The following is a 17,919-nucleotide window of genomic DNA, read 5'->3' as shown; positions in this document are numbered from 1 at the left end:
TACACACGAGCCAACTGAAGAAAGGCCTTATGGGAACTCACTGTGCTTGCTAACCTGCAAGTCTGAATCTGCTCTACAATAAAAGGTCTATTAAATACCAGTATTCAGATTTGTATTTACACAGACCCTTGTCAGAGTCTCGAGGTAAAAGACTGTGAACATCCATCTCAGGGTGGGTCAGGTGGAGATGAGCACACACGAACGCATTTCCCTGCCTACTCCACGTTCGCAAGCCCTACACAAGGTTCACTAATAATGTTATCTGCCGTGGGCTTTCATGGAGGTGGTGCCCTCAGCTCCGGGTGGGCTCGGGTGGGCTCGGCTACTGCCACTATGTGAGGTGCCAACAGGTCTGAGAAGCCGCCTCTCTGAGCCTCTCTGAGGCACACAACAGCGCCAACTGCACATCTCAGGTTCTGTTTTTTCTGACTTGGCATATAGATTATATGATAAAAAATGAAGCAGGGTATCTAGTAGACACATACAGCAAAACACATACTAGTCCCAGTGCTTTTCGAAATACCTTATTTAATTCTCATTTCAGAATTAAAGAATAAAAAACATATAAGTTAAAAAACATAAGACATTCCAGTCCTTCATCCTAGTTTTTTCTCTACTACCCGTGGACAGAGCAGAGCTGACAAGATGCCTTCCGCCTTAGGAGCAGCTGGCACGAAGTCCTCATGTTTTACTGAGTTCTTTCATTTTTTTAAAAATATTATTAACTTATATATTGTTCAAAATAAATCCATGCTTGGAACATAATGAAATACTTGAAACACTTGCCAGGAAAACTAAAAGTTCTTATTCAGTCACCTTCGAATGGTTGAGTGTTGTGACCCAGGCCTGGAATCCCAGAATTTCAGAACAATCAGGAGGTTAAGGCCAGTTTACAGTACAAGAAAAACAAAATCTTTCAAAGAAACAACCACATACTCCTAGCACTAAAAGGAGGATTGAGAGTCTGATGTCAGCCTAAGCTGTGTAGCAAGATCTTGTCTCTAAACACCCAAATCAAAGGCAACGATCTGAGAATGTAAGCTCCTGTAGGGCGCTATCTCCTAGCATAGCCCTGCTGCCCCTTCCCGGTGACAGCCGGGGGATGGGTCTTCTTCCCCAAGCTCTCCCGGAGCCCTAGGGAGCCTAGAAGCATCAGAAGCCACAGGAGAGAACGGGGCTAGAGCTCCCAGAAGCTCCAGCTCCTTACCTGGGAGTTCTGTGTCCTTCTGGTCAGATTTCTTGTGCACCATGGCTGGATACGTGACTGTTAGCTTACTATTGTGTTCCTTTCGAATCACTGACCGTCCCGTCCTACACGCAGGGAGATTTGCAGAGAGAAACAGACCCCAGTGAGACATTTAATAACAGTGCTGAGTGACTGGCCAACGCCATCTCAAGCAGGGAACGGGAGCCGCCGAGGGCTAGCACTCACTTGCAGTGCGGACAGCGCTTAGCGGCCATGTGTGTCTTCCAGAACTGAGCGACAAGTTTGCTTCTGCTCTCGCACACATTCTTCACCTGTGTAAAAGTCAGAGACCATTACAGCGACTTATTTTTAGGTAAGGTCTCACTTTGTATAGCCCAGACTAGCCTTGAATTTGTAATCTTGCTTCAGCCTCTCAAATAACGGGATTATAAATCTGTATCCGCAGCAGAGTACCACTCTGAGGAGAATCCAACCTGTATGAATGGTGCTTTACTTTTTATTTAATTAAAGAAGACTGCCCTGTGGTGGCTTGAATGAGAACTGTCCCCATAAATTCAGGCATTTGAGCACTTACTTAGTTCTAGTTGGTGGCACTGTCTGGGACAGTTATGGAAGCTTCAGGAGTTGTGGTCTGGCTGGAGGAGGTGTACCAGTGGGGACAGGCGCCTTCCTCACAGCAACAAACAGTAACTAAAATACGCCCTCACTTAAACATCCCACGAAATAGTCATTAATATATCTTTTTGTGTGGTCTTATTAAAGTAATTAAATATCAAGGACACAGAACTGAGGCTCCTCAAGAAGCACTTTTGGGTCCTGAAATTGCCAACTGCATCATCCTAGTCCCTAGCACAAAGATGACGCTGACTACTTTGATGAAGCGGAGTGACAGCTGGCAATGATGCAGAGCCTTGGCCTCGCCAACACTAATATCTCTGTGTGGGCCAGTACTTGCTCTTACTCTACGGGCTGTCGCTCGGGCAATCTCTGCATTCTTGGTTTATTTACTAAAATGCCCAGAGGAACCTGTCAGTCTCACGTACAGTACCACAGACACCGCCCTTGGGTCTCTCTTGCTAACGGCACTGACTGACTCCTAAACTGATACAACATTATAGAGGACTTTAGCCCTGACATGCTACACCTCTGGCCATATTTTTAAAGATGTGCTGACTACAATTAAAAATTCGCATCTGTTCCATATCCTAGTATGGCCCTGGAGAAGTCAGCCACAGCAGATGAACTGTTCAGTCTCCCTGTCGGTAATCACTCGGACAGGAATCTACAGTTGGCGATGGAACAGCAGGTAAAACAAGCCAAGGCACACAGAACATAGAACACACTAGTTAAAGGCCACAGAAGCATGAGCAGAGCAGGCAGCAGGAGGCAGGGCAGAGCCAGAGCTGAGGAGAGCCCTCCCACTCCCTGAGAGGATCTGGCTAAGCTCTTCCAGCTCCCCAAAGCCTCTGCCACAATCCAGGTGCTGTTTGCTGCAGGCCAGATTAATACTCACTGCCCGAACACCAGGGACTTCACTGTCCCAAACCTAAGCAAACTTGCCAGGATTAGGCTTTTCAAGAACACAACTAAGAAAAAGATATTTCCTGAAAAGGAGTTAATGTAGACTCATTTATTTTTTTAAGTTTTGTTTTGAAATTATGTGAACGCATGTGTGTCAGTGGTATGTGCATGTGAGTGTTGGTGGCCACAGAGGCCAGAGGCATCACACCTCTCTGAAGCAGGTGGGTGAGAGCCATCTCCCATGGGCGCTGGGGAGTCAGACTCCAGTCTTCTGAAGAGCAGTATGCACTTTTACCTGCTGAGCCTTTGCTCTCAGCAACAACTCTGAGTATTCCCAAAGCAAAGGGGATTTAATGTCACTACTGTCTTTAACTGTAATGTCATCTTTCTAAACAAATCCTGACTGTTTACATGACCCTCATTTATAGTATCAGACCAAGCTTTCTCAGAAAGCTGTGACTAAGAAAGATTAAGAATCCATTAGGGGGCTTGGAATAAGTGCAGGTTAATTTAGCTTTTAAGACAAGCCTCAGGGTGTAGCTGGGCTCTCCCTGATGCTTCCCCAGATGGTTCTCAGGATTCCCACAGTGGTGATTCTCTTGGCCTCAAATAGGTCCCACCCGGAAGCTTCTGGGACTTCCATGAAGCCCTGCTCTAGACTAATTATGTGGTATGATACCTGGTAATAAAGTGAATTTGATGATTTGAAGTTTCCTCTTACGGTTGATTACCTACCCCATTCATTCAGAGAAATGAATTCTTTCACAGATGCCTCAAGGGAGAGAGAAGAGAGCAGGGATGTAGAGAACGCCCAGGGTAGGGATGGAGTGAGGTAGAGACAGCCAGCGTTCTCTCAGCACAGCTGCCTGCTGGATGCTATACTGAACTAACCCTCTAGTCAGCCTGGTGTAGCCATGAAGATGACAAAAGGGACACTCATGCAATTTTGAAAATTTGTAAAATCATGGGACAGAGCTGGGACTGAAACCTAAGGCTACCCTGGGAAGCCAGAAACTCATGCAGATGACGGTAGAGCGAAACTGTGGTCACTATACTAAAAGCAGATCATTACAAGGTAGATGCTGGTAACTTACATGTGCACCCTGGGACCCCAAGAGGTTGTTCTGCAGAATTTTGCTTGTGTACTCTTCTAACTCTTCTTGAATTTCAATGGCAGAAGGATCCGAAGTTTCTTCCAGAAACTGAAAAAGAGGAAAACTATTGTGTTACTACAGTAAAGTAAATGTCTGATGGACCCCGTGGTTGGGACTGGCCTTTTCAAGGACTGAGATCCATCTAGGAAAGAAAACCATAGCTACTGTGCTATATTTTTAGAACAGTGAAGCGGGGCTGGGGCACTCAGAGCACACATGAACTGGAGTCACTCGGTACCCTCATGCATCTCCGTGGAAGACACTACAGCCTGGCCTCAAATTCATTGTGTAACTCGTCAATTTTATGGTTTCATTTTGAAGCCCCCAAATGATGCAGGAACAGTAATCAACACCTAGAATGAGTACCAAGACGTTGATACCAATGAGTATCAAATAGGACATCGGCACTTCCCAGCCCCAACAAGGTGGGGACCCAAAGGGTAACACCCTTAGGAAATAACACTTGTACAATTGTACAGGCAGACCCAGGCTTTAAACCTGACTTATGCAGGTTTCACACTGGGAGCACCGCCCCCCACCCCCCAGGAAAGCAGGAAGCCTCCTCTCTGAAGGAAGACAGCGACACCCCAGCTTACTCGCCAGCAATCAAAAGTAAGTATACTAGAGAAGGAGAGAGGGTTTCTGATATACTGACATCAAAGGCTGCCAGATATATACAGGATTACATGTCTATTTGCACATTTTATGAAGAAAAAAGAAAATAAAGATAGGAGGAGGCATATGAAAATAAGATTAAATTTGGATATGAAAAATCCCTAGAAAAACATAACTTATTTAATTAAAGGCATAGGAGCATCTTTTTCTCTTGTTTCCCTTTTTGTAGGCAAATCAGACCATGGAGTAATTGTTGAGCTTTGTTCTCCTGGAAGCAAAGAAGACGGGAACTTGTGCTAACAGACTTGTTAGACTGAACTGCCACCGAGGCAGCCGAGGGCCCAATGCAAACCTCGGCTCTTCTCTGCTTTCCTAAGCACGTCCTCGAGGCTCCCTGGGAGCACGGAGCTACTGCGAAACAGGAAATGCAGGCACTGTCCTAGCTAATGCCTGCCGAACTCTTAACTTCCACCAGCTCTTCTTTCAGGGCATTTTATAGAGAACTTCTTGAGGCTGGAAAGGTGGTTCAGGAATTAGGAGCACTAGCTGCTCTTCTGCAAGACCGAGCTCAACTCTCAGAATCCACAGGGTGGCTAACTGCCTTCTGTAGCTGCAGTTCCAAAAGACCCAATGCTCTCCTCTGGCCTCCAAGGCACCAGGCATGTACGTGGGACACACACGTACATGCAGGCAAAACAATCATACACGTAAAATAAAGACATCAAATAAATAAATAAATAAATAAATAAAGAAGCTCAACTCATTTTCTAAGACTAACAATATAGGTATCTGAACTCTATAAAATATGAGAAAGGAAACCTACAGTCAATCAAACTCAAGACTAGAGATGCAAAATTGTAATCAAAATATTAGGAAAACCACACCTAGCAACACATTACAAAGCAGTACATATCACTGAGCTTGGTGATGCAGGTCTTTAATCTCAGTACTCAACAGGCAGAGGAGGGAGGAGTTCTCTGAGTTCGAAGCCAGCCTTGTCTACATAGCAAGTTCCAGGCTAGCCAGGCTTTAATAGGGATACTATCTAATAAAACCTTACTACGATAATCCACACAGTAAGTCGGCAGTAGTAAACTACTACCATCTAACTTCCAGGCACCATTCAAGCCTTAAAAGTTCTCCTTCTCTTTTACTGAAAAAGCCAATCAGTAGAGCCGCTTGCGTACCATACAGATGCCAACTCATTAGGAGATTAGACTAGGCGCTTCTTAGAGCAGCAGGCAGTGCGTCAGTCTCAGAATGGAACACTGTCCTTTGTCACTGACAGCCTTTACATTCTTGAAGGCTAAGGGATTTTAAAAATATTGAACTTGGCCAGGCGGTGGTGGCGCATGCCTGTAATCCCAGCACTCTGGGAGGCAGAGGCAGGCGGATTTCTGAGTTCGAGGCCAGCCTGGTCTACAGAGTGAGTTCCAGGACAGCCAGGGATATACAGAGAAACCCTGTCTCGAAAAAAAAACCAAAAAAAAAAAAAAAAAAAAAAAATATATATATATATATATATATATTGAACTTGGGTATGTCCGATGTTTCCCCATGAGCAAGATTCAGCCAATATCCTTGTGGTGGGAAAGTCACAGAGCAACGCATCACTTTTACCACAGCTCAGAACACACCACGTGATCTAACGTTTTTCTGTCAGGCGTTGCTCACTTTGGCTGCTCCCTGAACTGCTGATATCCTGACAACGCTGACTGGATTCGCTCCAAAAACTATTTCTAAACAGGTCCACGTCCTCCTTCGCCCTATTAACCTTTCCTTTCCACTACCTCTGGTGGTGGTGGGCTAGAAGGGAGGTTAAAGTGTTTATCAACCCTTATTAAAAGTACGTCTTGAAAAATGTCAGCCTACAATTCCTGTTACGTTCAGTAGATTATAATCATTTACCATGATTTGTTCCGACTGCCCCAGACTTGGCCACTGTGAGTTTCTCCCTTGAGCTGTGTCCTTCTGGCTGACTTTGAGTACCAACTTGCTGACTGGCACGGAATGTTACAGACTACTGTAATTTCTCTGATCCTGGCCTATGATCAGCCATTTCTTTAAGGAACCCTTGGACAAGGAATACTATGCCTGGACGATTAGATGCTCGCTGCCATCTGCCTCTTCTAGCACGGCTCCATATGGACCTGGGGCAATATCTAGCTATTGGCATCACTGTAAGTTACAAGGGCCAAACGTTCTGGAGACTACTAGGGTGGCAACTGAGAACAACATACACGCATCTCTTGATCTCCTGGTTTCCATTATCCACCTACCCTGCTGAGAATCTGCTCAAGCTCGTAGACTGCTTGTAGGGCTCCAACCTCCAGGACCCTCAGCTGGCACACCAATAGGTGGATTGCAGCCCGAGGGCAGGTCAGCATGTGGCAGTTTAAACAGGAACCTCGGAGCAGCAGGTAGAGTTTCTAAAGAGTGGAGACAGAAGGAACTAGGCATCAGAAAGAGACATAGTGGTAACTTCCAGTGCACACAAGAGATTTTTCTTTCCTTAAGAATTTCCTTAAGAATTTTACTTCTGCTTCTATATCTCGATAGTTTTTAGACTCTTTAACAACTAGACAAACATTTTTCTTTTATGGTTTCATTTTAAAGCATTCAAATTTGAAACTCACAATAGGATGCATGGTCTGAGAAAAGGAATTCCTTTCATTTTAAATCAATAAGACAACAGCCTTCTTTAATATGCTAACAGATAAACCATGTCTGTATATACACCACAATCTGAAAAACTTAAAAAGAACTCCTGGGTACTAGGATACTTGATACTGAACTGAACATACACCAGCGCAGTCTAGACAGACGTTTCATTTGGATGTTACTGGTCTTCCTTTTGAGGCTTTGCTTCTCCAGCCAAAGCCACACTGCAGAGCCACCTGAAAAGCCAGTAAGCCTTGGAGCACCAGAATTCCCTCTATTATTAGGGAGGTGACTGCCGCTGAGCTTCCTGAAGGGCACAGAGCCCTTGAAGCAAAAGGAGATAAATCAGTGCGTTAAGCCTGGATCAGACGCCGGGCCTTGGATAGGTGGGCTGGCTTACTAAACCTCTCCCTCTTACATGAACAGAATCAAGCTGGAGCTTTTCTCAACTGGAATCAGACTGAAACTCTCTGGGTAAGTCTGTAGGGTGAGCTGAAACTACAGGGTAAGCACCGCTCCTCTGAGACTCTAAAATGCCAAATTTCTTGAACCCTGATACACAAACAAATTCAACACCTGACTTCATGGTTAGGGACTGAAGTAAAGATGTAGGCACATTAGAAATATATACAATCCCCCTTAGGCTGTGTATATGAGGTATATATAAACTTTGTTCTGGGGCTGGGGATTTAGCTCAGTGGTAGAGCACTTGTCTAGCAAGCGCAAGGCCCTGGGGTTTGGTCCTCAGCTCTGTTAAAAAAACAAAAACAAAAAAAACTTTCCATCAGGCTGTGGATATGAGGTATATATAAAGTATGAGTGAATTCCATGTTTATACTTGGGTTTTGTTCCTACAATATCACTATTATGTATTCTAAAAATCTGAATTACTAAACACTTTTGGTCTCAAGCATTTTGGACAATGGATACTCAGGATGTACTGTTGTTCTAGGTTCCTAAAGGTTTTTTTCCACCCTAAAAAGAGAGGAACAAGAGGTGATTCCCCCACAACCCCAGAAGTCCCAAGACCCACATGCCATGCCCAGGGCAACACGTACATCGAAGAGGAGAGGGTTGTAGACTGTGAGTGGGAGATCAATGTGGCCCAGATGTCCGGAGCAGTTGTTGAAGTCCTGCACGCAGGTAGAGCATACTTCTTTGGAATCTGCAGGACCCAAAGCCAAATCATACAGGCCACTGGCTGAAGGGTTTCCCAGGTTGTCCACATAGCGAGGATTTGTAATGGATTTAACACTTAACTTCCTGGAGAGATTAAAGAAAGACCCCGGGAAAGCTCACATTATTAACTTCTCTGATGTTGAAGTGGGAGAGGCAGGTTATAAACCAGACCTGACCAAAAGCCCAATTAGTTCAATGAAGAAAATGTCAAACAATAACTCCGTGCACAGAATAATGATTCAAGAAAATTAAACACAAATAAAATCATAAAGAAACAGAATTTACTTTATGCAAGGTTTCATCACTTTGTTTACTGGGCATGTACCCACCAAGAGCATGTTACCATGCCACGTGTGACAGTAAAGGTCACACAGCCTGCGTGTGCTCCACCCTACTGCATTTGGAAGTTCATACAATGCAACAGTGGGAAAGTCTCCTTAAATGTCGCATAAATATACTTTTGCAAAGCCAGTTTTGCCTTTTAGAACTCTTCTAATTTGGAAGTTTGAGGAGAGCCAGACTGTTCTAAGACTTTCTCAGAGGCATGCTCTGATGAAAAGACAAAGAAAACATTAGTTCTGTGTCCTTGTCCAGGAGTGGATTTGACAAAGCCAGTCTAGAGGAGGAGCCAGTGCCTCAAAGGAGTCAAGGTTGCAGCTCCTTTGGACCCAACTCTTCTTCCCTCTGGGCTATGGTTGCCAGTCCTAAGGTAGCCATGTCTGAGGTATCCCATATCCTCTTAGCCAACACTGTCCAACTTAGCTCTCTGTTGACCTTGGCCATCCCCACTCCCACCCCCCAACAAACAGTATAGAAGATGCTGTACTTCCTAATAAACTTGCTTGGCATTAGACACAGCTTGTGCAAGACCTCCTGACCCCAGCTTTTACCCTCTCTATCCTCTATCTCTTCATGCCTTCGCAGGTCCCCTTCAGGACCCAGGTCCAGGTTAGAAAATAAACGTAAGGCCAAAGATATGGTCACCATTTTGTACCCTAATAGGAACAACAACAAATAAGCGAGTTGTGAGGTCAGGTAAACTGACGCTGTTCCACAAGGAACAAAGCTGTGCCGAGCTGGGAGCCTCCCCGGCCAATGCCCCCGTGAGAAGGACCAAGGCTACACAGAGAGCTCTGCTGCTGTGGCTCTCATCAAGGAGGCTACCGTTCTGCTGCTAAGCTAATGTCTACAGACAGTTCATCTAACTCCGAGGTGTGTATGTGGTCTCTTCCCCCAGCATGGAGTCAGTACTGCTAAACAAATTACTTAGCTGTCTTGTTAATTTTTGAAACTTCAATAAAATATACATAAAACTTAGCAAGTCAACCATTTTTAAGAGAGCAGTTCGGTGGTACTCGGTACTCAACACTGAGCTGAGCGGTGGCGGCACAGGTCTTTCAGCCCAGTATTAAGGAGGCAGGGGCAGGCAGACATCTGGGAGTTCCAGGAGAGCCTGGTCTACAGAAAGAAACCTTGACTTGAAAAACCAACAAACGAAACAAAAAACTCCCTCAGCATGTACCCTCCCTTTCACAAAGGAAAAGTAACGGCCTTTCCACTCTCACGCCTGGCTTGTTTCAGGCTTCCGTTCTGCCACCTGTGTATCACATTCTACCCCTTTCTCTCTCCCGCCACTGCCCTAGGTCAGTTCTCCCCAAGTTCTGCCCTTTCCTTCCATTTCCACCCTTGCACCTATCCAGTCCTGTCCACCCTCCATCAGCCGTCAGATTTATTCTGAAGTCCAAATGTAATCAAGCTATTATCACCTTTACAACCTCCCTAGGAGTCTGCCCTTGGGAAACGGATGCTTCCTAGGTAATCCCCAACAATGGTTCGCAGCTTCTTAATGCTGCAACCAGAAAGTTGCTTATGTTGTGGTGACCCCCAACTTAAAATTATTTCATTGCTACTTTATAATTGTAATTTTGCTTCTTTTATGAATTGCAATGTAAATGTTTGATATTTGACACCCAAAGAGCTTGAAACTCACAGGCTGAGAACTGCTAACCTACAAAGGTTTCCCCTTGATGAGACCAGTGCTGAAAGCTTTGGATCTGGCCCTAAACGATTTAATGTTCCCTTTTATCAAGTTAGAACTGGTGGCTTTCCATCCCCTTCAGAGTAAATGCTATGCCTTTAAATGACACGGGGAATGGAAGGTTCCTGGTCTCTAACCCTACTACTTTACTCCAGTCACCTTGGCTTCCTTGCTGTTCCTGAACACCAGGGGCAGTGAAGGATTTAAACATTCATGGTACACTGAATATTCACAAACACTCAAAACATATGAAAAGCTGAGTCATCCTCAAATCAATGCAAGTCAAAACCACAGTGAGATACCACCTCAACCTATCAGTGTATGATCAAAAATACACACATACACACACAGCTAGAAAGGATGTGGAGAAGGTGGAATCTGTATATATGGTTGATGGGAACATACAATGGTGCTGATATTATGAAAAACAGAATAGCCAGGCAGTGGTGGCGCACGCCTTTAATCCCAGCACTTGGGAGGCAGAGGCAGGCGGATTTCTGAGTTCAAGGCCAGCCTGGTCTACAGACTGAGTTCCAGGACAGCCAGGGCTACACAGAGAAACCCTGTCTGGAAAAAACAAAACAAAAAACAACAAAAAAACAAAAACAAAAAAACAAAAGAAAGAAAGGAAAAACATAATAACTCTCCCTTAAAAAAATTAAAAATGGCATTAATGTCTGAACCGGGAAGTCTGGGTATATACATAAACCTTAATAGCTTATGCACAATTGCCAAAAATTGGAAATCGTCCAAATGTCCATCAGCAGATGAGCTGATGAAATGGCATGTATATATACCATGTACTATTTACTTAACCCTAAAAATGAAATAAGTTCTGATGTACTTATCTATCATTTTGAGGACAGTATGCTAACCGCATAAGCCAGTTACAAGTCAGGCACTGACTGATTTCGTTTATTTGAATAGGGGCCTGGAACAGTCAGAGTAACTGAAATAGAAAGTCAACAGGTCCGTGGTTGCCATGCGGCAGAGGCAGGGAAATGAGGAGCTTGCAATTGCAAGAGAGGTGGTGGTAGTGATGATGTTACCATAGTGTGGTGCACCTTTTTATTTTTTGTATTTTTCGAGACAGGGTTTTTCTGTGCCCAAGCAGCTCTGGAACTCACTCTGTAGTCCAGATTAGCCTCGAACCCACAGAGATCCTCCTGCCTCTGTCTTCTGAATGCTGGAATTAAAGGCATGCGCCACCACCGCCCGACGGCATGTTGAGTTTTAAATGCAAGTCTAAGAAGTGTGTATGCTATCGTGATCAAAATGAGGATTAAAGAAAAGTCTCCAGGACTTCATATCCAGGGTCTTGATCCAAGATTTAAAAGTTCATCATCGCTTGGACCAGAGGGGACTAATTAGGAAGTTGATAAGCGTGAGGCGGAATGAGAGTATAAATGACATAAAACTAGCTGATTAATGAGGAAGATGAACGGATGAAAATGCAGCAAGGCAGGGAACGCTCGCTTCCAGCGCATCTCATTCCCACTACTACTGTGTAGGCGCCAGGCAGCCAGACCCCCGCGCCCCGGACGGGCTCGTCTCAAAGCCTTCTGGGAATCGTAGTTTCGGCTCCAACTTCCACAACCCGGCTCTACACACATCCCGCTAACTCCTTACTTGAGCTCCTCTGCTGAATACATCCCGAAGGAAATGCCCTGAAGCCGCCTCCATGGCGTGTGCTTGGAGGCCAGCATCTTCCGAGTCAGTTTTGAGGTCCGTCACTACGAGAGAAGTCCCAATCAGCCACAGAGAACTGCACTTCGGTCTCGCAACGCAGAGCCACCATGTGTTTTCCACTGCGCTTGCGTGCGGGAAAGGCGGCCTAGAGTATTGGCTTGGACGAGTTCATTTTTGCTTTCGGGGTGGGGTAGGAGTGGAAGAAAACAGTCTCAAAACCCTCATTCAGTTTAAAAACAAAATTACACATGAGACTTTAGGGCAGCATACCAAGTAAATTTATTCGAGGTGAGTGATGTGTACAGAGCCTGCCGTTGCTAGTCTCGCCAAACAGGACCTTGTAACCACCCATGCGGGGTGAGACGTTCCACGCCAGCCCCGCCCCTCGACCCTTACGCCGAGGGCGTTCCCAACGTGCTCTGCGAAGAGGTCAAAGATGGCGGCCGCGGCGCTCGCCGCTCGCCGTTTGCGTTTTCGCAGCGGGCTTGTCTTGCTGCAGACCACTCGGGGGGCGGGTGTGTGTGAACCGAAGCTCTGTTGCAGGTAAGAAGATCCAGAGTCAGTTTGGTCTTGCATTTCCCTGAGAGTCGTGGAACTAGGTAAGGTGCAAAGGTATTCGCATGGTGGAGGCCTCGCGCTCAAGGGTAACCAACACGAGGTTGCGGCATGCTGAGTTAAGTTTCGAACTGCGATATTCTTACGGGAGATTTTTGTTGGTTGTTTGTAATACCATATAGAATTAAAATGGCTTTTAAACTACGGCCCTGTTCTCGTGAAGTTTACATTTCCGTGAGTACCTCAACAAGCCCCTACACAAATTTCTTAACCCCCCTCCCATTCATTTTAATCCTGCCAAAATTAAAGGCAAAGTAATAGAACTTTCCCAAATAAAGGGCAGGCTATTATCACCAATATGAACTGAATGTTATGAGAACCTTGAACTTTAGGAAAAGCGGAAAAGCGTTAAAACGTCTGACCTCATTCTTTCGATAGTTTTGTGATAGTTACAGTTTGGGACATGTTGCAGATATTTATGTAATTTCTGTTTACATCCTTCATACAATGGCCGGATGGAAGTATGAGGCATCTAGGTGTAGTGAAAACTTGAAACCCAATTTATTTTTGTGTATTGATTCAAAGACTTCATGAGCTAACTACTAAGTTAAAATCACTTATCGAGTAAAAACCTTTTTTTTAAAGATTTATTTATTTTATGTATAGGAGTATACTTTAGCAGTACAGATGGTTGTGAGCCTTCATGTGGTTGCTGAACATTGAACTCAGGACCTCTGCTCCATCTGGCCTAAAGATTTATTATTATATGTTAGTACACTGTAGCTGTCTTTCAGACACACCAGAAGAGGGCGTTAGATCTCATAGCAGATGGTTATGAGCCACCATGTGATTGCTGGGATTTGAACTCCAGATCTTTGGAAGAGTAGTCAGTGCTCTTACCTGCTGAGCCATCTCACCATTGCGCCCCCACCCTGCAATAAAAACTTTATGTTCAGTGTTATATTCAGTTGGCTGATAGTAGACAAATTTCTGGAGTAATTTCTTTCTTTCTTTTTGGTTTTTTTTTTAGACAGGGTTTCTCTGTGTAGCCCAGGCTGTCCTGGAATTCACTCTGTAGACCAGGCTGGCCTTGAACTCAGAAATCCGCTTGCCTCTGCCTCCCTAGTGCTAGGATTACAGGCGTGCGCCCCCACTGCTCAGCCTCTGGAGTGATTTCTAAGTAGTAATAATTGTCTGAAAGAACTGTAGGGAAAACTGGAAGAAAAAACCAGCTCCACAAAGTTGCTGAGTGGCCACGTGGGTACAATCACACAAAATAGTAAAAGCTTTTTAAAATAGGTAAAATGATACCTTTATCTTTGTTGATTTTATTTAAGGGTATTAAGTGTGGAGTTATTCATGAATATGGTATTCTGAATTAAGTCATGAGTCAGTATTTCTGTTCTGGACAAGAATAATTTTTGCAGCTCTAAATATAGTGGTTAAAAGACTTGTATTGTTAGAACATTGTTAATTATTAAAAGTAGTGGAATATAATAAAGCCATGGTGATCTTAGCTTTGTTCTGTCCGCTTTAAGTGAGGTGGGCTTTTGCTGTCTGGGTAGTGTCTAATAAAAACAACTCAACTGAATTGATCCAACCCAGGTTAATTTCTGTGTATTTCAAACCAGCTATTCAGATTGTTCTTAAGCTATTTAGTTTTCCCTTTTAGATCTCGATTGTTTTGTAATGAGATTACGTGTTTAAAAAATTTTGGCTGAGGCTGTAGTTTAGTAATCCAGAGCTTGCCTAGCATGGTTGAGGTTTGATTTCTAACATCAGAAATAAGTGGATCAATCAGTCTTGACTGCCTGTTTATATGTGCATTGAACATGCTGTTTTGACCATGTCTCCCCAGCATACATGGGTGTTAGGCATACAGCCTAGTCTGTTTGATCCATGGTAATTAGAACATGGGGCTCGAAATATATGCATGCAGGTGGAGATGAGCTGAGACCATCAGAGAGCAGTACTAACATTAGGATTTGATTTGGTTTGTTTTTAATGCAGATTTTATCCTGGAAATGAATCCCTCAAAAAGGTTGAAGGAACAGATATAACAGGTATTTTTAAAATTATGGAAATAGAGTTTTTTAAATGAAAAGATATCATATTTCTTTGTGTTGTCGAAAATTGATTATTTTTATTTTTTCTCTGTTAATTGAGGGATTGAAGAAATAGCCATTCCAAAAAAGAAAACTTGGTGAGTATTTTGCTATTTATTTAGCAAGTGGTTGGGTGTTTACTATAAATAAAACATAAGGATTTAAACTGCCTTGCACATAGACAAATACTATGTTGTTTGTTAATCTTTTAAGTCTTGTGATATAATTTTATGTGTAAACTATACATTTAGTTTATAATTGAACTATTAGGTATACTTCTTTGTGTAATACTTTTGCTTTGTAGTGGCTCTGTGATATCATTATATAAATGTGATTAGATTCATTTGTTTTCCCTGCACAAGAGTAGGACAGTGGCTGGCCATGGGACCGCTCTTTTCGTCTCAGCACTCAGGAGGCAGAAGGACAAGTGCACCTAGTGAGCTCATAATGCCCCGTCTTCAAAGACAAGCATGGCAGTGCTAGAGCATCGGAGCTAAGAGTAGGGACTAGGTTACCTGTGAGCACAGCATTCCAGCTTCAGCCCTTTGCCAGCCTCTACTTCAGAAAGACTACAAGAAATACATTTTCAGTGTGCTACAGTCTAGTTGTCACTTGCCTGTGTTGTATCTTATAGTCCTATATGATTTTACCCGTATAGCTAGCCAGAATTTAGGTATATATTGAGTGTTGTTTTGGAGTGACATACTCCTGTAATACCAGCACTTGGGCAGAAGTTGGAGGATTGTCACAAGTTCCAGCCAGCCAGCCATTTACTAAAAATGCCCCTTCCTGTTGGTAGTTCTTGTGAGATGCATTAGGTAAAGGGTGCAGGAGGGCAGAGTGTAATGCGATTGTTGATTATGGTGGTAGTCGAGGCAGGCCTATGGAAAATGTTGTTAGGAAACAAGACCTTTAAAAAATTTCAATTTATGAGCTAAGAATGGTTTTTGTTTTCTACGTAGTTGGGAGAAAGAGGCTAAAGAAAAAAAATAACTTGAAGATGATATTTTAAAATGTCAAATTTTGTGTGGACTGCAACTTCCTTTGTTCACGTATTTCTTACTTTTTATTGTGGGCTGCCCTGCCTTTACCACCCTCCCCACACACACACCCAAAAAGAGAAATGGTATAGGTTGGATATTGAACCCTGATGGTTTCTAGGCTTAGTAAATGTATTTTCAGACTACACATGCCTTTTGTCCTTTAAGGCTGTGATCTCCAGATCCCATAATGCCATAGAAGATATGAGTAGATTTTAGTTGTTGTAGATTTTCTTACATGAGAATGATATGATAAAGGCAGTGAAGGAAGTTAGTTTAGATTTTGAGGTCAGTTTAAAGAGGGCAAGTTGCCTACCTAGGATTTACACAAGAATACAGTTTAAAATCTTCCAGATTAGCAAACAGTGAAAATATGTGATCACAAGTATTTGTTGATGGAAGAGCAAACTTGGACAATAATTTGGAGAGAAATAGGTTCAGAATTTAAGCTAATGTCTGTGTCTTACTGGCTAGCCACTCGGAAGGAACACTTTCATATAGACCCAAAGAGTTGGAGAGCACTCTCAGTTGAAACAGCCTAGATAGCCATCCTTGGGTGGACAGATAGTAGAAATAGCATGCTATCTATTTCATTTAAAGACACTAGTTAAGTTCCTGGAAATGAAGGGTTGATAGTGACCTTGCCCAAACAATTCAAGTTCCTGAGAGTGCTTGAAAGCGGGTGTGGTGGTACATACCTGTCCTGTCACTAAGGCTGGGGAGGCAAGAGGACCAGAAATTTAAGGTCATCCTCAGCCACCCAGGGGGTCTCAGGCCAGCCTAGACTACTGAAACCCTGTCTTAAACAAAAATTTATTTCTGGGGATAAGAAAATCATGTTGGGTAGGATCACAGTATGACATCAGACACCGAGTCCCTGTGGGGGCTTGTTTTACTTGTTCCGGGGTAGAGGTGAGAGCCAGTAGTTTGGATAGTTAGCAGGAGTCCAGAGAGCTGCTCTAAGTGGGCTGAAGGCAGTCAGCTGGTGGATTTATGGGGAGAAAGAGGGAATCACTCCTCCTGGGTAGTGAATGGTATTAGAGACAGTTAGATGCACGTGAAGCAAAAGGAAGCAGGACGGATGTGTACCAGACTGAAGAACGGGCTTTTGGTGCTCAGGGTCTACCCAGCAAGAACTCTAAGCTCCATTCTCTAGCGCCTGGTTGTTTAGAGTCTAGCTCTGAAGTCCAGGTGGTCTCAACCTTCAATCCAGCCTCTTCCTCCCTCTTCTGAGATTATAGCATTTGCAGTCATGCTTGGTTTTCACCTATTTCTGTTGTGGTGGCTTTGAGAAATAAGTCCTGGCCCTAGGTGAGAGCTGAACTGTGCCTTGTTTACTGCCCAGTGTCCTCTGAGAAGGTTGACTTGTGGTTCTTATTCTAGGGATAAAGTGGCTGTTCTTCAGGCACTTGCATCCACAGTAAACAGGGTAAGTAGGATTTTAAGGGTTAATAACATATTCAATGTTATGGCTTTTTATTGCATCATAACTAAACTGTTGTATATTTAGAAATTTTTAAAAAAATTTCTCACAGTGCTCCTCTTGCTTCGGCCTCCAAGTGTTGCAAGTTGTGCACTTCTAGGCCCAGCTCATACTAATAATTTTTAATTACTGGAAAAGGTTTTTTGGGGGGGGGAGGGTTGAGACGGGGTTTCTCTGTCTCTGCCCTGGCTCTCCTGGAACTCACTCTGTAGACCAGGCTAGCCTCAAACTCAGAAATCCGGCTGCCTCTGCCTCCCAAGTGCTGGGATTAAAGGTTGCGCCACCACTGCCTGGCCTAGAAAAGCTTTTTGAAATACTTATTTCTAAAATTGACATGAAGTAATTAAATTAAAAATTAATTAGCTTAAAAAAAAAAGCAGTTGCTTGTTTCTGAGTGATTTGAAAGCCATTGTCTTTTTACTGACTCTCAGACATAGGTCTTTCCTCTGGTGGTATTAACATTGCTTAAAATATAGATCTTTTGATGGGTGTGATGGAATATGCCTTTAATCCCAGGACTTGGGAAGCAGAGTCTGGACGATCTCTGAGTTTGAAGGCAGCCTGATCTACATTATGAGTTCTAGGATAGACCAAAAGGGGGGGGGGGCAAAATACAAATTTTGCTGGGCGTGATTGTGCAAACTCATAATCTTTGGAAGCATCATGGACTAA

At 43.7% G+C, this 17,919-nt stretch overlaps 2 protein-coding genes across 3 annotated transcripts in view; one reads left to right on the top strand and one right to left on the bottom strand.

Annotated features, from left to right (window-relative positions):
- Polr1a (RNA polymerase I subunit A) overlaps positions 1-12,191 on the bottom strand; it is a 63,045-nt gene extending 50,854 nt beyond the window's left edge. The window contains exons 1-6 of the mRNA XM_052173897.1: positions 12,005-12,191; positions 8,217-8,421; positions 6,777-6,926; positions 3,823-3,930; positions 1,433-1,518; positions 1,208-1,311 (exon numbers count right to left, since the gene is read on the bottom strand). Coding sequence (XP_052029857.1) covers positions 1,208-1,311; positions 1,433-1,518; positions 3,823-3,930; positions 6,777-6,926; positions 8,217-8,421; positions 12,005-12,081 — 730 coding nt within the window. The 5' untranslated portion in view covers positions 12,082-12,191. The remainder of the gene's footprint in view (positions 1-1,207; positions 1,312-1,432; positions 1,519-3,822; positions 3,931-6,776; positions 6,927-8,216; positions 8,422-12,004) is intronic.
- Positions 12,192-12,480: 289 nt separating this feature from the next.
- Positions 12,481-17,919, top strand: part of Ptcd3 (pentatricopeptide repeat domain 3) — a 29,107-nt gene continuing 23,668 nt past the window's right edge. For both annotated transcript variants that reach the window (XM_052173905.1, XM_052173904.1), the window contains exons 1-4: positions 12,481-12,607; positions 14,630-14,682; positions 14,786-14,822; positions 17,148-17,193. In XM_052173905.1, coding sequence (XP_052029865.1) covers positions 12,501-12,607; positions 14,630-14,682; positions 14,786-14,822; positions 17,148-17,193 — 243 coding nt within the window. In that variant the 5' untranslated portion in view covers positions 12,481-12,500. The remainder of the gene's footprint in view (positions 12,608-14,629; positions 14,683-14,785; positions 14,823-17,147; positions 17,194-17,919) is intronic.

The sequence above is a fragment of the Apodemus sylvaticus genome, chromosome 2 (genome assembly GCF_947179515.1).
Source record: "Apodemus sylvaticus chromosome 2, mApoSyl1.1, whole genome shotgun sequence".
Classification (NCBI taxonomy): domain Eukaryota; kingdom Metazoa; phylum Chordata; class Mammalia; order Rodentia; family Muridae; genus Apodemus; species Apodemus sylvaticus.
The sequence above is the reverse complement of the archived record's forward strand: the minus strand, read 5'-3'. Positions and strand labels throughout refer to the sequence as shown.